This window comes from Tripterygium wilfordii, chromosome 18 (assembly GCF_013401445.1).
Source record: "Tripterygium wilfordii isolate XIE 37 chromosome 18, ASM1340144v1, whole genome shotgun sequence".
NCBI classification, from domain to species: Eukaryota; Viridiplantae; Streptophyta; class Magnoliopsida; order Celastrales; family Celastraceae; genus Tripterygium; species Tripterygium wilfordii.
This window is the reverse complement of record NC_052249.1, coordinates 1,976,351-1,992,699: the sequence shown is the minus strand read 5'-3', so window position 1 is coordinate 1,992,699 and position 16,349 is coordinate 1,976,351. Positions and strand designations below refer to the sequence as shown.

Sequence of the window (16,349 nt, the reverse complement as noted above, 5' to 3'; positions counted from 1 at the left end):
AGTGGAAGTGGTAGCAGTCTCACCATCCAACTTGCAAAATAAGATCTGAGAAATATCAAAAGCTCTTGAAAAAATCTATTGATGATTTATCATGGAATATTTATTTAGAAGAGAGCTTCTTGTATACTGTGTTTAATACTTCTAAGACGATCAACTACATGTACATGAGAATCAATCATGTTCTGAGAAAATTTTAAGATAAAAGGAGTAACGAAATCAAACTGTATTGACTGTGTCTGCCAGGGCACGTAATATGCATCCTAAACCAGCTCTTTCTGTCAGCTTTTCATGAATCCGTAGACACTGGTCACATGTAGGACGATCTCCAGTTGACAAGCCTCTATACAAGTACCTGCAAATAACTCATGTTATATTGCCATAACCCTGTATCTTGTACAAAACATATACACACAAACATAGAGAGAGGGAGAGAATGGTGACTAAATTGTTAGGAAGGGCTTCATTTCAATGGGATTTGATTCGCGTACCACTTTATCCTTTCACGAGGAGCCTAATAATCTAAAGTGTTTTCTTATACCTGCGCAGCAACGCCTAAAACCAATGAGGCCTGATAAACTAAACCAATGCAATGAAATAGCCTACATCTATAAACTCTATATAGACATTTTATATCTTAACTTCTAAATACATAATAACTACAAAACATTTACCATTAGTTTCCATTTCATTTCAGGAATCTTCCTTGAAAAGGTCAAAACAAGCATAAGGGCGAGACATTCTAATTTTCTAGGGTAATGACTTGAAATGTAAAATTAACTAAAGAAAATTGGCCACAGAGCTCTCCCTCTTAGATAACAGGGTTGAAGGAGCTTTTAAGTTCTCTGAGAAGACATCTAAGTTCCGAATGGATCCTTTTAAAGGCAGAATGACAGTGAAAGATGAAGCAATTTACCCTGAGTATTACGAAATAGATGAGGGTTAGGCAACTTAGTTAGTGCACAAGGTTCCACCATTTTAGACTTGGAGATAACGAATAAGTGCAGTTTCCCCCCACATTGCAAAGAGGTTGTTCTGCCGGTAGGAAGCCACAACACCAAGGTCGCAATGGAGCAACTACCACTGCGATGGGATTCTTGATTGAGAGAAAATGCTAAATATAAACAATACTGCTACTATTTATACCAGCCCAATGACTGTAAATTTAAACACTCTTGGGATCCCACAATCGTATTATAACTGAGAGAGTGAGTAGGCAAAAGTGGTTACTTTGTGTAGATGCTTACACCAAAATGTAGATCTTATCTGGTCTTCCATCCTTAATTGATCCTTGCCATTAATATAAGACAAAACCAATGGTACAATTTGGTTTAAATCATTCACTTCATGATGATTGCAGAATGGCTGTTCGGAGAAAGTATTTTAACACCTCCAGAAGAATAGACTTGAGGCATCTAAAGTAAACTTCAAACTGTCTAACATTCTCTAGACTTTGGTGTTAAGGTTTCAAGAAGAAAGACAACACAACTTTACCCTTGCAATGCACAGAGGTTTGTTTCCGTGGTATGAAACTGCGATGCCTAAGTTATGCACTAAAGTTTTTCCTTCAAGACTAAATCAAATGAAGCTCACTTGTACAAAGGTCTTTGCAACTTTTAAGGTCAATGTTATGGATATTCAATGCTACCAAAGAAAAGAAAATTATGAACTTAGCATCAAATTTTCAGACCAAAAAAGAAGTGATTCCTCCAAGCCCTATGACAAGATGGAGGTGATCCACAATGATCATATCACAGATCATATGAAACTATGTCCAGAATTCAGAATTTTTTTAACAGCCTAAATTATTTATTCAAGGAGAAAAATCAAAAAACGAACAAAGTCCTCAGCAGAGAAATTATGAAGCAATTTGTACAAGCAATCACTCAACCAAGAACTGAAAAGAACTCATTATTTAGGCTAAAAAAATGAAATGGGTGAATGCAGAAGCGGAAAGATGCTTACTTCATAAGGATATCATAATATTCAGGATCCAAAGCAGAGAACAACGCATCCACATCTTTAATAGCCATTATCGCTCTATGCACCACTATCCAATTAGCAGACTACAAAAAACCCAAAATCACAAATCAATATTCCTTCCATTTCATCTCCAAAACAAAAATGAAAAAGAAAACTACAACATAATAGAAAGGCAGGACCTTGCATCGCTCATCTCTGGTATTGGGAGGAGATCCTTCTAGAGCAGTTTTGAGAGCCTCGACGGGTTTCGACCTGATACAAAAATCGATGTAAGGAAAGCGAAATTATGAGAGAATTTGAGGAAGAGATTTAAGGGATCGTTTCATTTACTGTTTGAGTAAGCTTTCAATCTTCCGAGACTTGTGTTCGATTCTTGTGATTATCGCCTCTGCATTGTCTGCCTCTACAAATTCCTCCGTCGTTGCCATTTTCTCTCTCTTCGCTCTCAAATTCTTCCTCTGCCAGTCGGAATTTTTCCCTAGAAAAATGTCACAGAGTGACTGGCGCCGCTAAACAGCTCCGTTTTAGGTTGGTTAAGCAAAATATTAAATAAACTAGTTTTTAACTTAAGCTATTTTTTTTAAAAAAAATTCTTTAATCAAATGAGATTACAACCAGAGAAAAATAGAGCATGAATGGAGGGGATCCGACTCCAACACGACTAAGACTGATTTAGCCGAGCGCTCCATAAAATCCAAGACATCACCACTCTGTTACACACCCGAAGAGTATGAAGAATCTGATGGGTGAAATATTGATATAGCACAACTTTTCATCATTGTCCGCATTATAGCAATGACTCTCCATCTGAGAAGGTTTCTCGGCATCATAGCAATGGATCTTCATCCGAGAAAGAATTGGAGAGAAACTTCAATGAAAAGGGAATCCATTGAATGGTATAGAAATGGGAATGAAATCTTCCAAAAGAAAAAATTGCAAAGAAGCTTAAATGATGCGATGAGAGATTTAGATGTGAAAAAAAAGAGAGAGTATTGGTTGTGTTAAAAGAGAGGAGGAGGATTGATTCATCAAAGTAGGAGATGAAACTAGAAAATGGTGTCAGAGCGACGGGAAAATCTATGAGAACTTTTTGAGGTAGTTGCCAGCTTGCCATGCCAAAGAGGCCATTGAATTCGTAGCCAAGTTTAGGGAGCAGATTAGACTTCAAAAAGTGGCTTCATTCAAAAAAATCAAGGGGGTGGCATGTAAACAGAAGTATAGGGATCACAGTCATCCCAGTGACTAATACGTCACTCTCTGATTCAATCATCAGGTTTTGTGAACCCCACACTTATATCTATCAAGGGACAAGATGAATTATTTTATTGGAATGAAGGTGATCGCATTTATTGGGATCCCTAACATTTATGGTATGTAAATGGTATTTTTTTTTCAAGTGAAAAACCTCAACATAATGACTTCAAGTGCTATTTGATATTAGTTGTAAGTAGGGGTGTCAACGGTTAGTTATGGATAGTTTTTTAAATTTTCTTTTGTACATAAATGGGTTTTTTTATCTTGATATTTTAGTACAACGGAGGTTTTGTACGCTTTGGAACCCTCCTCGTGCCTGCACGTATTTATTTCAAAGAATAATCACACGTCTCCACTCGAATCCATAAACATCTTTAATTTGGGAGGGAGTGTGAGTACCCAACTCCCGAGAAGGATCCAAAACGCACAATACTTTATTTGAAGTTAAATGCGAGGATAATAAAGTCTTGATTTCTACATCCAGTATATAAAAATAACTAAATAAAATATTAAAAATAAGGAGGTAAAGAACACATTTATTTTCCTTAATGATGAATATAAATTTAGTTGCATCAATGTGTAATCCATTTCGTGCGAAAAATTAAGTAATGCAATAATTTCATATTTGGTAAGAAAATCAAATGTTTTAAGTAATTTCACACCCTTCATATCTTCTTCTTATGTATAATAAAACCTAATTATCATTCTTATATAAAAACTTCAGGATATTATTTTATTCAAATAATGCACAACTTGGATTAGAATAATTCTTAAAAAAAATAAAAAACACGTGTATATATATATATATGTAATTCTCACATGTAAATCAACTTTGCAAACTTAAAATCTAATAGTTGTAATAAACCACAATAAAAATAGCAATCACATATTTGTTGTGGGACTCATCATATATCTATGGATGAAAAACAAACTCGCATAGTTAGTTGAGATGTGAGAATTGCTTATTTTTTTATATAAAAGGTGAAAAATATAAAAATGTGACATTAAAGACACCACCATATTGCATTAAAAAAAATTAAATCCGATAGATTTTGAAAAAAAGAGTTTTTTTATTGCTTATTAATTAAGATTACTATAAATAAAGCGTGACTTTTTCTTTATCTAGGGCTTGTTTGTTTGTTTGTTTGTTATTTCCGAGGGTTTGTTGAAAGAAAAGGAAATGAGGGGCAGAGTCGCGATCACACACACTCACTTCCCAGCAAGCAAAACTGAAGCCGTTTTTTCGTTTCCCTAATTGCTTCGCTTAATCACATTGCTTCGCTTAGCGTTACAAATCCCCCAAATTCAGTGTGCAATCCGGTACTTTTCGCTGTTGTTTTTGATTGGGATCACGAGCTTCTTTTGTTCGTATCGTTGTTGATTTTGCTGATTTTGTGCGTGTTTTTGTTCGATCTGTGGAAGAATAATGCTCATAGAGGAATTGAAGGAAGGGGAGGAGATCAACGGCGGGGAGGATCAAATTTGTGGTGACGGAGGCGTCGTTTCAGATGCGAAACGGGCTCTGGTTTTAGCTGGTGCGCGCGCTCTCTTTTACCCTACACTGCTGTACAATGTTGTGAGGAACAAGATCCAAACTGAGTTTCACTGGTGGGATCGGGTCGACGAGGTATCGATAGCATGTTTTGATCTTCAAATATAATTTCCTTGATGGCTGATATGGAGCGATCGTTCCTGATTTTTTTCATCTTTTTTTGATAATTTGTAATGAATTGTCCGTGTGTTTACCCGTTTTGCTTGTTGATTTCGTGTTGTTGAGTTAATTTTTCAGATCATCAGAATGATTTTAGGTGATTGACTTTCTTTTTCCTGGTATAGTTGGCGCTTCGAACACTGTTATGATAAGAAGGGGGAAAAGCATGGTGCAACGCGTCCTTTTTCAGGCCATAAATCCTGGTCTTATGTATGGTTAATTTAGTGTTGATGAGGGTCTATAAGATCCATCATATATTTTCTTAATCGGGGGACCTTAATTGTGTGGGATAATCAAAGATAAAGAGAAAGAAATAGCACTGTCTACCATTGTTGGTTGTTGGTTATGGGTTCTAGAGTCCTTCTAGAAAGGACCTGGGTTTGGTTTTGTTTTTTTTGTAGTGTTTGTGACTTTAGCAAGAGTGATTTGAGATTGTAGACATGAATATTTTACCGTAATCGAGGATAAAGAAGGATAGAAAGGACGGCACGATGAGAGCATGGCAGTTGTGTCAGGCCATTTTTGTTGATTTGTGGATCTGCATGGTTTTCCATTTTAGATCACTGCCAACTGTTGTTGACTATTGATTTTATTTCTCCAAGAAGATCCTTGGTTCTGGTATCATCATAGCAATGATTTGTTCTGTTTGCAAACTTTTTCAGATTATTATTGTTTTGGTTTATGGTGCTTCCCCTGTAGGTGCAATTACTAACTGAAACTTTATTTATTTATTTATTTCATTTTTTCATTGACACATCAGTTATTGGTGGGTGAGTGTAGATTTCGTTTGTCTTTCCGCTGCTTTATGGCGTTGATATTGTTTGTTTTGTCTTTTTTTTAGTTCGCATTAATCCCACACTAATATATCAGTTCTCAGTTTATATTGCTAGGTGCTGTACCCTTTCCTACCGATGTTCCTCTGTTAAAGGAGCTTGGCGTCTCTGGAGTGGTTACATTAAATGAACCATACGAGACTTTGGTCCCAACATTGCTCTATCGTGTGAGTATGCTTTTCTTCTGTATGTATAGCTGTTGTGAAATGTTTTCCATTTGTGATAGATTAAGTTTTGAGTTAAACTGTTCGTATCCATAACAATTGAATGGTTTGATATATTTTGTCTCTATGACCTACTGGGCTATGCTGGATCAGCTCGGCCTCTAGTGACTTTTAAATGTCTGTCTCATGAGTCATGACCTGGAAATTGTTTTTCGTGATTTCGTCTCATTTTTCACGCTTTGAATTGTCTGAAAAAGTTTTATAAGTATGCATTCTGCAAGTTGGTTCTTCATTACCTGTTTACGCGCACTTGACACGTGGCAGTGCATTTTCTCTAGCTATGATGTCCATAGTTTTAAATTATGTTTGAGATTGACTGCTTATGGTTTCATTGGTTGCCAACAAGGACACTTTAATTAATAGTGTAAACTTCTAATATGACATAGACGCTTGTCCTGATTTAGTGTCTGTCACAGACTATCGGTGTCTGTTTTCTCATGTGTTTTCTGTTACTTGTTTTTCTAGGCTCACTGCATTGATCATTTGGTAATTCCAACACGAGACTATCTTTTTGCTCCATCGTTTACTGATATAACCCAAGCTGTGGATTTCATACAAGGTAAATGTAATTTCAGTTTTTCCTGATGCATTCAAATGTTTTGCCCTTAGATAATGTGTATTTTATTACCTTGCATGCTTCGTGAGATGTTTGTCTATCATTGGCTCATTGCTAGTTTTTGGCGCTTAAGGTGACTCAAAAACATGAATATAAGTTTTGTCTTTGCAACCTGCTTGGATAATGTCGTGTCCTGGGTTCCATTTCCATTTTTGCTGCACTATACAATGAGATTTAGTGTTTGGATATCTCCTACCCTCTATATTCTCTTCGAACTGCATCGTATAAATCTCATTGGCACAATAGAAAATCTGTCGAATTAACTTTTGTGAAGCTGACTTGTTCACTGCCTTTGATGGTTTGCAGCATCTCGTTTAATGCATTGCTATATGAAGAAATACATCTTTTGGTAAATTGCATTGTATGCCTCATAGGCTGCAACTCATGATCACCATCAATACTTGCTTTTATAGCATTTATATTTAGACGGCATGACGGCATGAATGTATTAGTCTTTGCTTGATGGATAACCGAAATGATAGATCAATTGTAAGCTGCTGTTTTGTATATGACATTACATAAATGACTTGTACATCTGTTCTGTATTGTTACTGGCTAGTGCAGATGGTCAATTGTTTTTATTTGCTACATTTCAAGGTTTAAAAAAAAAAGGGTTTGAGTACAAAACCTAGCTAGGTGAACTTTTTGTTGAATCTGGTGTACGTGGTCTCTACATTTAGAGATTACTTTCCAATCTCTTCAGTTAGTAGTACATTTGTCTGATTGAGATGGGAGGTTAGAATGGATTTAGTTCTCTTCTGGGTGCACTGTGAATCTGTGATACTTTAGTAATTCCAGTTTGGTTAACTCTTCGGGTTTTTTTCTTGTGCTTTTTGTAGGAAATGTATCTCTCGGGAAGACAACATATGTCCATTGCAAGGCTGGTCGGGGGCGCAGCACAACTATCGTTCTTTGTTACCTGGTATGCATGGTCTGAACATTTAACTTACAAAAATATATTTGTTCTTATGCAATATTATTTTAACTTTGAGATTGTGGCTTTCGATAAAAGGTGGAACACAGGCATATGACTCCTGATGCGGCATATAAATTTGTGAGATCGATCAGGCCAAGGGTACGTTTAGCCTCCGCCCAGTGGCAGGTATGTTTGATTATTTTCCTCAGCAAGCAGTATCTTGCTGTGGTTTATGTTTTTGTAAATAACTTCATATTTTCAAATTCTTTCCTAAAAAAGTAGAAATGGCAGGTTACTATTTTTCTAGTCCTGATGTCTATTTATTTTAATCAGACTTCTAAATTTGGATTTTTTGAATGAATTTTTATTTATTCTTTGAATGTTCTAACCATCTCCTAATTGCTGACATCGATGCAATAAGTACTTCTATAAGAGCCCGTTCCTTTTGACTATCCTTTTGTTGGAGCATTTTCTCTCCTGTGACCAAAGACAATACCCTATTTCTTCTAAAATCAAGTGAGAAACCTTTGATTCAGCACCTTCAAGTTTCTGTATATGGAGGTGCATTTTGTTTGTTTCTGCATTACCCAAACTCTTGTCAAGAGTTAGCAAGCATTCCTGAAGTAATGATGTTCTTCAAAAATACAGAAAATAGAAAAAGTTGAAGTTCGTAGTTTTGGTGCGTTGAGGCTTGTTTCCGTTTAAACTCTACGATAATCCTGTAAATGCAGGCTGTCCAAGATTATTATCTTCTCAAGGTGAGGAAAATGGGAAGCCCCAACCGCATGATATTAAGAAAGATTCGATGTCATCCAGCAATACTGGAAACTGCAGCCTTTGATGATTCCTCTGTAGTGGTGGTAACAGAATCAGACCTTGATGGATACGATGCTAGCTGTGACTTAGATGTAGTAGGTAGCAAGATGATGAATGAACTGAACCTGGCTTGTAGGCTTCAGTTTGCTAGTCAGGCAGCTATCTCCAGACTCTCTTGCCTCTGGCTAAGGTGTCATGAAAGCCAGAAGCCAGGAAGCAAAAAGCTTTCGAATTCCGGTGGGGCTGAGCAGTTGGACAGTCATGGCGTTCACATCCAAGTCTATTGAGCGACTTATGTGGGTATGTTAATTTAAGATTTCCATCCCAAGTGTCTTTATCAAGATTTTTCTTGAAGTATACTTTCATTACAACATAGAGTTGAGAATGATAATGATAAAAACCCAATGTCGGTTTGAAGTTGTGAGATAGTTGAGTTGTACAGTCTACAGTCTCTGTAAGCAAGGAATGTACGTTGTAGATGGAGTAGATTCGGGTTGTAATGAGAGTTCCTTGGTTTGAAAGACAATAAATCGTTTGAAAGAAATAAATCTCTCATGCTGTAAGTTGCATCTTTCATCAGAAGACCAAATTGTAAGTTACTTCCACATTTTTCAGCGGGAGACGGTTTGAAGTTTTGTGGTGTTGAATTGCTCAGCATTCAGGAATCAGGATTGTCAAAGGAGAACCGTAGGCTTTTACTATGATGTTGTATACAACTGAGTGAGAAGACTTGTGGTGTTTATTCTTACAAATTCTCCTCTCGGGCAACCTTCATTCGGGATATTATCGTAGCAACATACTCCCTTCTTCGCAACACAATGCTGTGTGTGCTTTAAGATTTTGCTTCGGTCCTTGATTGCCTTACTTTGTTAGGTTCGCTTGATTAGAATGGAACCCTCCTGAATCCTTTCTCCAGCCACCATGAATCCACCTCCCAAGGACAACCTAAGGCATTGAACAATGCAACATTTCCTTCTTCCCATAACTATTAACTATTTTTTTTTGGTAATCCAGATACTGTGCAGCTCAACATATCATTCGGACAGCTAAGAATGGGCGTAAACATCGGGTCGTTAGAACTGTCCATACCACGCTGGCAAACCCATGAAAGCCCACGACACCAAAAAAACCCCCCACAGAGAAATTGGAATTTGTCCTGAAGAGGTAAGTATTACTTTTACAGGAATTTGTCGCTGGAAAACCCCCCACAGAGAAATTGGAATTTGTCCTGAAGAGGTAAGTATTACTTTTACAGGAATTTGTCGCTGGAAAAAGATTGGAATCAAATTGGTGCTTGATACTTGTACAAACAAGTTTATGAGACAAATGGATGCTACATACTACTACACTGTACACATACAAATACAAGGCCAATCAGTAGTTTTACAACGGCCAAACGCCATAATAGAGATGCAAGGACATCCAACATGTAACTAGCTAGCTTCAGCTGGTGCCCGATGATATATAACTGCTTGATTTGAACTTGGCTCAGCATGGTACTGTCCATAAAATGCGTAAATACCAACCGTAACAAGGCTAAGAATGATGAATCTCACCCAAGCTTCGTAGTGCAACTGGACAAAGAACAAGTTGGTTATCGCCGTTCAAAAGTGATACAAATACAAAGACAAATTCCAGAAAAATTCTCCTGAATCTAAAACAGTAACGATAGAGTGAGAGAGAGTGCGTAGCAAGAGCACTTACCTGAGCAAAAAGAAAAATGTTCAAGAAGATGCAAATAGCTGGAACAATGGGAACGCCAGGACAAGAAAAACCCGGAGGATCCACATAACGCTGAAAAAGGAGGGAATGAATGAAAGGGAATAAAAGATGTAATGCTAGCAGATACACTCGCGTAAAAAATCATTAATGGTACTCGTGATTATGCAATCAGAATATACACAAGCGTTCGTGCACAGAAGAATACTCACTTGGCGGCACAAGAGAGCAGCAGAAGCAAGTAAGCTATAACTGCTGCTACAAGCAGAAAACAAATGAAGCATCGACACGGTAGAGAACTCCAGCGCCAAAACCACTAAAAGCTACTATAATGAGGCAAAGTACACCTTCCCTCCAGGCTGTAATCCATTCTGAAGAAACTAGACTTGCCGTTTTTTATCTTTCCAACGACAAACCACTACACATGCTGCAACAACAGAATAGCCTGTCTGAAAGGAGCCAAATATTGGCATGAGTACATGCAATCCAATGGTGGAAATGAAAAAATGCTCAAACTTATGGTTTCTGATGATAACCACATATCCTCAATATTTTCTTTCACATAAATCTTACAAAGTTAATCATAACATGCCCTGTTATTGCACTTTCGAAGGTTCCATTTTGAATTTTGACAGCGTCTCAGTGCCATAGAGCAATGTGATATGCGAGCGTGTGAAGTAAATTCAGAAGATATAAAACTGTTCTGCCTGATCCAATACATATTTACAACTAATATAAAGGGAAAGTTTGAAAATAGCTTACCAATGAGCCGACTGACAGAATGTGTGAGAGCTCACGCACGTTAAACAGCCCCGCCAAAACACCAGCGATTATACCAACCCAGACTTGAGAAAACACAGGAGTGTGGCGTGTTGGATGCACTTTAGCAAATACAGAAGGCAGTAGACCATCCCTTCCAAGCCCAAGATACAACCGAGACTGCTCATGAGAACATGTTATTACTTACATTAGCGCAGGCTACATTATGACATGCTCATTACGAGTTGGTATAAAAGTTTTTCACCTGAACATAAAGACCAACTAGAAGGGTTGTGCTAAGTCCAGCCACGGCCCCAATGCTGATCAGAACAGATACATATTTCAACCCCTTCGATGTGAAGGCTTCAGCCAAAGGAGCATCTTCCCCAAGGAAATGGTACGGTACCATCCCAGTGAGAACTAAACACACACTGATATATAGTGCAATGCATATAACAAGACTTCCTAGGATGCCAATCGGCAAATCCCGCTGAAAATCAATATTGAAATGGCAAAGAAAGAAAAGTGAAACAAAAAGGAAAAGAAAAGAAAAAAAGGTTAGGAAGACAGTAATACTGCAGAAAGATCAAATTAGCAGTTTACATAAACCAGAATATAGAGTACCAGAAAGAATCAAGTAAATACACCTGCGGGTTCTTTGATTCTTCAGCTGAATTCGCGACCGCGTCAAATCCAACATATGAAAAAAATACAACCGTAGCTCCTGTCAATATTGCTTTAATACCATTTGGAGCAAAAGGTAACCAATTTGAAATGTCAACCTCAAAAGCACCAGCACAGATCACAAAAATAACAATGACAACCTGAGGCAAAGCTCTTTTAAGATTCCTGATTGATGTTATGCACTTAATAGAGACATGCAACGGGGATTCAATGTTCAAATGTTTTAAATAAAGGAAAGGCATATGGTTGTGGCTGAAATAAATGGCATAAGATAATTTATATATAGGATTACAACCATATTAGCATTTCTGAACATACTAATCCTGAGAGCCTAAAAGGGAGAAGGGAGCCATAAATTCCTCATTCTTAAAGAGGCATATAACTTGTGTGAATGATATGGACATCCGTTCCCTATAGACGCAGTATTGAAAAGAAACTGTTCCAAGAAAGCACCTTAGTAACAGTCATAAATGAGTTCAGTGCAGATGATTCTCCAACGCCCCAGCATAGAATAGCAGTCAGAATTGCAAGGACAATCGGAGCTAAAATGTTGATTGATAGAGCTCCCCCCAAGAACTCTTCACCTTGTCCAACCCACACTGGAATATCTTTGAAAAATGGAAAGAGCTCTAGAATTGTTATGATATAGCCTGCCAAGCTTCGTGCTATGCTAGCCGCCGCAACATGATAGTCAAGCATTAATTGTGCGAAAACTAGAAAAGCAGTGAGTTCATTGAAAGCTACATATGCATATAAGTATGCTCCCCCGACAACAGCAGGTACTCGAGAAGCTAGCTCCGCATAACAAAGTGCATTCAATATGCACGAGGCTCCAGCAACTATGAAACTAATCGTCACTCCTGCAATATAATAGGAAAACATCTCTTAAGCACGAAAAGAAACACTTTCTATATAAAAAAAAAAAACCTGTTTTGCTTGATTAGGAAACCTCATCGGCATTTCAATTCACTACGTATGTTCAGATGCCATCATTGTGAAATTTCCTTCACAACCAATTCATAAAGAGTCCGAGAAGCAGAACTCACCAGGTCCAGCATCGCGCGCGACAGTGCCAGTGACGACAAAGATTCCGGCACCGACGCCTATGAGAATGAGATCGAGGAGTCCGAGCCGCCGAACAAGACCCTCGCCGGAGCTAGTACGGACATCGGCGGCGCTGGTCGGGGAGCCGAAGGTCTTGGTCCTGAGTGCCGACGACCAGAAACGTGAAAGCCACGACGAAGAAGAAGCAGATAAGTCTGTGCCGTGGCTCCTCCTCTGGCCTCCCATTGCCTCCTGTAATAAATGTCGTTATGGTGACCGCGGGAATTATGTAATATGTATATGTCGGAAATTGGGTATGATGCGGTTTGAGATCTACCGTTCGTTAAGTTAAAGAACGTACGAGTAGGGATGGTCAAAAACAAAATCGGTTTCGGATCGGGTAACAAAATTTACAAAATATTTACATTTTTGCACATTAAATTGGATTTTGCAACGTACTTGATTAAATAAATTTGGATTAGTTTAAATTTGAACAAGTAAATTGGACAATAACTTAATATGGGTTAGGATATGGATAAGTAAACCAAATAAAATTTTTGTGTTTGGACCTAAATTTCGGACATATAATTTATGTCCAGACTATTCAATTTAGGTAAAATAAATTTAATAATTCAAAACGAATAGAGTTTTATCTTCTCTACGCACGAGTAAGTGAACATCGAGGCCTTTGAGTGCATTGGGGCCTTAAAATTGGGTTGGCCCAACTTTAATCCCACGTGACCCGGCCCACTACATGCCTTGATAATCAAGAGGGTGTGATTTTTTTTTCTTAATCGTTTGCCTAAAGTTCCTTGATTTTTTTTTCTTTACCAAATAACTGCATACCTTTGACCGTGCGTTAAATTATGATTCTTAATTGCTTAAAAACAATGAATTTGACTGATTCATTTTGAGAATCCATAGCGTGCATGAAAAAAATAAATAATATCAAGCCCAAAGCTCAGTTCATAGTTCATAACGAGCAATCGAAAAGATTCTGAAACATACTCGAGTTTAGGTATTGTTTCTCCAAACGATCCTATTACCATTACTTCTCGACGAGGTTTAATATGATCAGACGTGTATGAATTCCCTAATAATTATGTGACTTTGTATGTAGGTTTTTTTTTTTTTTTTTTTGTATAAGCCCATATATGTATTTTATAAATCAATGGTTAAAAAGTCATACTTATTTTATGTCATTATTTTGTGTACTTATAGGAGAATTCTTATATATATATATATATATATATATTGTTGCATATAAAATGCATCAAAGTTACATTGAGCAACATCGTCCAAATTGTTGAACGAAGGCAGAAGGAAACGGTCAGGTTCGAACGAAGGTTGAATCATGAATGAGCTAGGAAATTTGTATGAAAATGGATCGGTGAACAACTGGCAAGTGACCGAAACAAACGAAAGTGGTTACCCAAATATGTGAACACGTAAAGAAGAGTGACCGACGTGGGAGTTATGGTGTAACAGAAACGGAGCAACAATAGAACGTGGGGAACACATGTCAGCAAGAAGGGAATCAATTATTCTACACTATCAAGCAGTTGAAGGAACGTGCGACACTTGTCAACAAATCGACGGATCCAATTGTAAATATCAGTGTTAATAGTTTTGTAGACATGCATATAAGTCTAGATTTTAGATTTTACAAGGTCTGATCTATCAAAGACTCAAACAGAACACGTAATTTCCGTTTCTTAGCTTTTAATCTAATTAGCCCTTTTTTTCATTTGCTTTCTCGTGTGCTTGCGCCCTTTGGAGGCCACCCTCTGTCTTGCGTTTGTGCCCCTTTTTGGGACTTTGTTTCCGTACACATCGTCTGATCTTATTTGTTAGCAATACTCAAATTCCGTGGCAAACATATATATATATATGTATGTATGTATGTATGTATGTATGTATACACACACATGTATGTATTCAATCAACATAGATAAGGGTTTAATTTTCTTACTGAAAATGAGTGGATAGTGTGTAATTTCTGGCCAAAATCTGCCCCACTACCACTTATAATTGACATATAATCGTAATTAGATTTTCTGCCAAAATTAAGTTAAATTGATATTGTCTTGAGGTTTTAAATGGAACTTAATTAATTACCTAACATGGGAGGACTATCTATCATTGCTTGAGATAATCCATTCCATTATAGAAAATAATTAAATAGATACAAAATGGGATATTCTACCACCATAGTGTCACACTATATATAGCAAAAAAACATGATTGACCATTTTAAGGTTGGTATATACTACCGCATTTCTCAATTAATAGGACTTTGGGCTATTTGACGAGTTTCTCCCCTAGATTTCAATTAATAGGTTTTCTTAGTAATATGAGTATATGATGAGTTTCTCATCTAGATTTCTGTTTGAGAGATGGTTTGGTTTCAAGAGCGGTATATGATTGGAGATCCCTTAACACGTTCTGGATTTCAAGCTTCAAGTTCAAGTATCGATATGCAGGATTTCGATGGATTGGGATCTAAATCTAGATCTACTTCAAATTTTGTTTTGAGGATTGCTCAAATTATCATATCTGCTTTGCTCAAGTTTTTTTTTTTTTTTTTTTATAATGTTTGTTAGTTTAGTCTAATCGAGTTTCTCTCAGTGTAGTTTGTAGTCCGGTGTTTTTTTGGAATGGTCCGATTCATACAGTATCGTCCGGCAATGTTTGGTGTTTGTCATTTTCTTTTGATATAGTTCTCATATTATGAGATGTAATCCATCTTTATAATGACTCGAGTGCCTTTGGTCTCAAATTCTCTTACATAATTTTATTGGGTAAATGAATACAATTAGTTATGTAACCTTTTAAAAAAACACCACCAAAGATGGACAAGTAACACACTTTTTGAGTGATATTCAAATATAATTGCTAGTATACACCCACAGCCTAGAAAACTATTATTGTAGAAGAACTTCAATTAAAGTCTATTGTTTCAATTAAAGTATTGTACAAGTTAATCTTTTGACATGCGATATGGGCTTAAGTTTGTGTCAACATCTTATCATAGCTTTTGAAGATAGTTATAACTAATTTATAATTACCGTTATTTACAACCACACAACTAGGTTTGTGAGAAAGGAAATTTTTTATAATGTACTTAGTTAGTTTATCCCTAAATTATTTTAAAATTTTCCGACAAGATTACTTAAGTATTTTCAGAACGGCACAACTTTTAAAATATTTTCAAGTTATTTAAAATTTACAATAGTTTAAGTATCAAATGTACATCGATTAAGTATCAAACGATATCCTGACACTGCTTGGATTTGGCCCAATTCACCCTGTCTTCAGATGATAAACGTTTATGCGCAAGAGCTTGACAGCCCAAGTTTAGGCCCATATAAAATGTCCAAAAGACACGTCCGTATGGTATCATTCTTAGTTACCTATCATAGCATTACCCGAAAAGTCATAAAAATATAATTTCCCAAAAAATAGAGTAATTTTGGAAGTATAAATTCAACATTCCTAATTACTCTAAATCCTTAATAACGCATTGCACATAAATTCAAGTGCGGACGTCTACAACTTAATAACTTGCGCACCTCATTTTTTTAAGTATTTTCAAAAGTAAAATAGCAAATGAGGCCTATTATTTTGGGTCTCACATGTTTCAAATGAATGGTGATATTGAGGTGCTTAAGTTAATATAATGTATGCGTGTTCGTATAAAAGAATTCCTTACAATGCGTTATATTTAGGAGTATTGTTTTACCAAGCATATTGTATTGTAAACTCATATATTGAATTAAATATAATTATATAT

At 36.7% G+C, this 16,349-nt stretch overlaps 2 protein-coding genes and 1 pseudogene across 2 annotated transcripts; 1 reads left to right on the top strand and 2 right to left on the bottom strand.

Moving 5' to 3' along the window:
- Window positions 1-53: 53 nt before the first annotated feature.
- Window positions 54-3,102, bottom strand: LOC119984103 (actin-related protein 2/3 complex subunit 5A). Its single transcript, XM_038827890.1, has 4 exons — window positions 2,311-3,102; window positions 2,160-2,232; window positions 1,963-2,063; window positions 54-352 (listed from the first exon to the last, which is right to left on the bottom strand). The coding sequence occupies exons 1-4, from the start codon at window positions 2,406-2,408 to the stop codon at window positions 217-219; spliced, it is 408 nt and encodes a 135-aa protein (XP_038683818.1). The 5' UTR covers window positions 2,409-3,102; the 3' UTR covers window positions 54-216.
- A 1,256-nt stretch (window positions 3,103-4,358) lies between these two features.
- On the top strand, window positions 4,359-8,926 carry LOC119984101 (phosphatidylglycerophosphate phosphatase PTPMT1-like). Its single transcript, XM_038827887.1, has 7 exons — window positions 4,359-4,554; window positions 4,657-4,861; window positions 5,823-5,945; window positions 6,468-6,561; window positions 7,458-7,540; window positions 7,631-7,720; window positions 8,266-8,926. Exons 2-7 carry the CDS (start codon window positions 4,661-4,663, stop codon window positions 8,635-8,637), a joined length of 963 nt encoding a protein of 320 aa, XP_038683815.1. The 5' UTR covers window positions 4,359-4,554; window positions 4,657-4,660; the 3' UTR covers window positions 8,638-8,926.
- A 691-nt stretch (window positions 8,927-9,617) lies between these two features.
- LOC119984105 lies at window positions 9,618-12,871 on the bottom strand (annotated as a pseudogene).
- Between the last annotated feature and the right edge of the window lie 3,478 nt (window positions 12,872-16,349).

What these genes read in the sequence shown, in the direction of transcription:
- LOC119984101 (XM_038827887.1), top strand. Translation starts at nt 4,661, where the DNA reads ATGCTCATAGAGGAATTGAAGGAAGGGGAGGAGATCAACGGCGGGGAG. An exon ending in AGCTGTGGATTTCATACAAG is followed by an intron (nt 6,562 to 7,457) that starts GTAAATGTAATT and finishes TGCTTTTTGTAG; the next exon opens with GAAATGTATCTCTCGGGAAG. An exon ending in CTATCGTTCTTTGTTACCTG is followed by an intron (nt 7,541 to 7,630) that starts GTATGCATGGTC and finishes TTTCGATAAAAG; the next exon opens with GTGGAACACAGGCATATGAC.
- LOC119984103 (XM_038827890.1), bottom strand. Translation starts at nt 2,408, where the DNA reads ATGGCAACGACGGAGGAATTTGTAGAGGCAGACAATGCAGAGGCGATA. An exon ending in CCAGAGATGAGCGATGCAAG is followed by an intron (nt 2,064 to 2,159) that starts GTCCTGCCTTTC and finishes GGTTTTTTGTAG; the next exon opens with TCTGCTAATTGGATAGTGGT. An exon ending in TATTATGATATCCTTATGAA is followed by an intron (nt 353 to 1,962) that starts GTAAGCATCTTT and finishes AGTTATTTGCAG; the next exon opens with GTACTTGTATAGAGGCTTGT.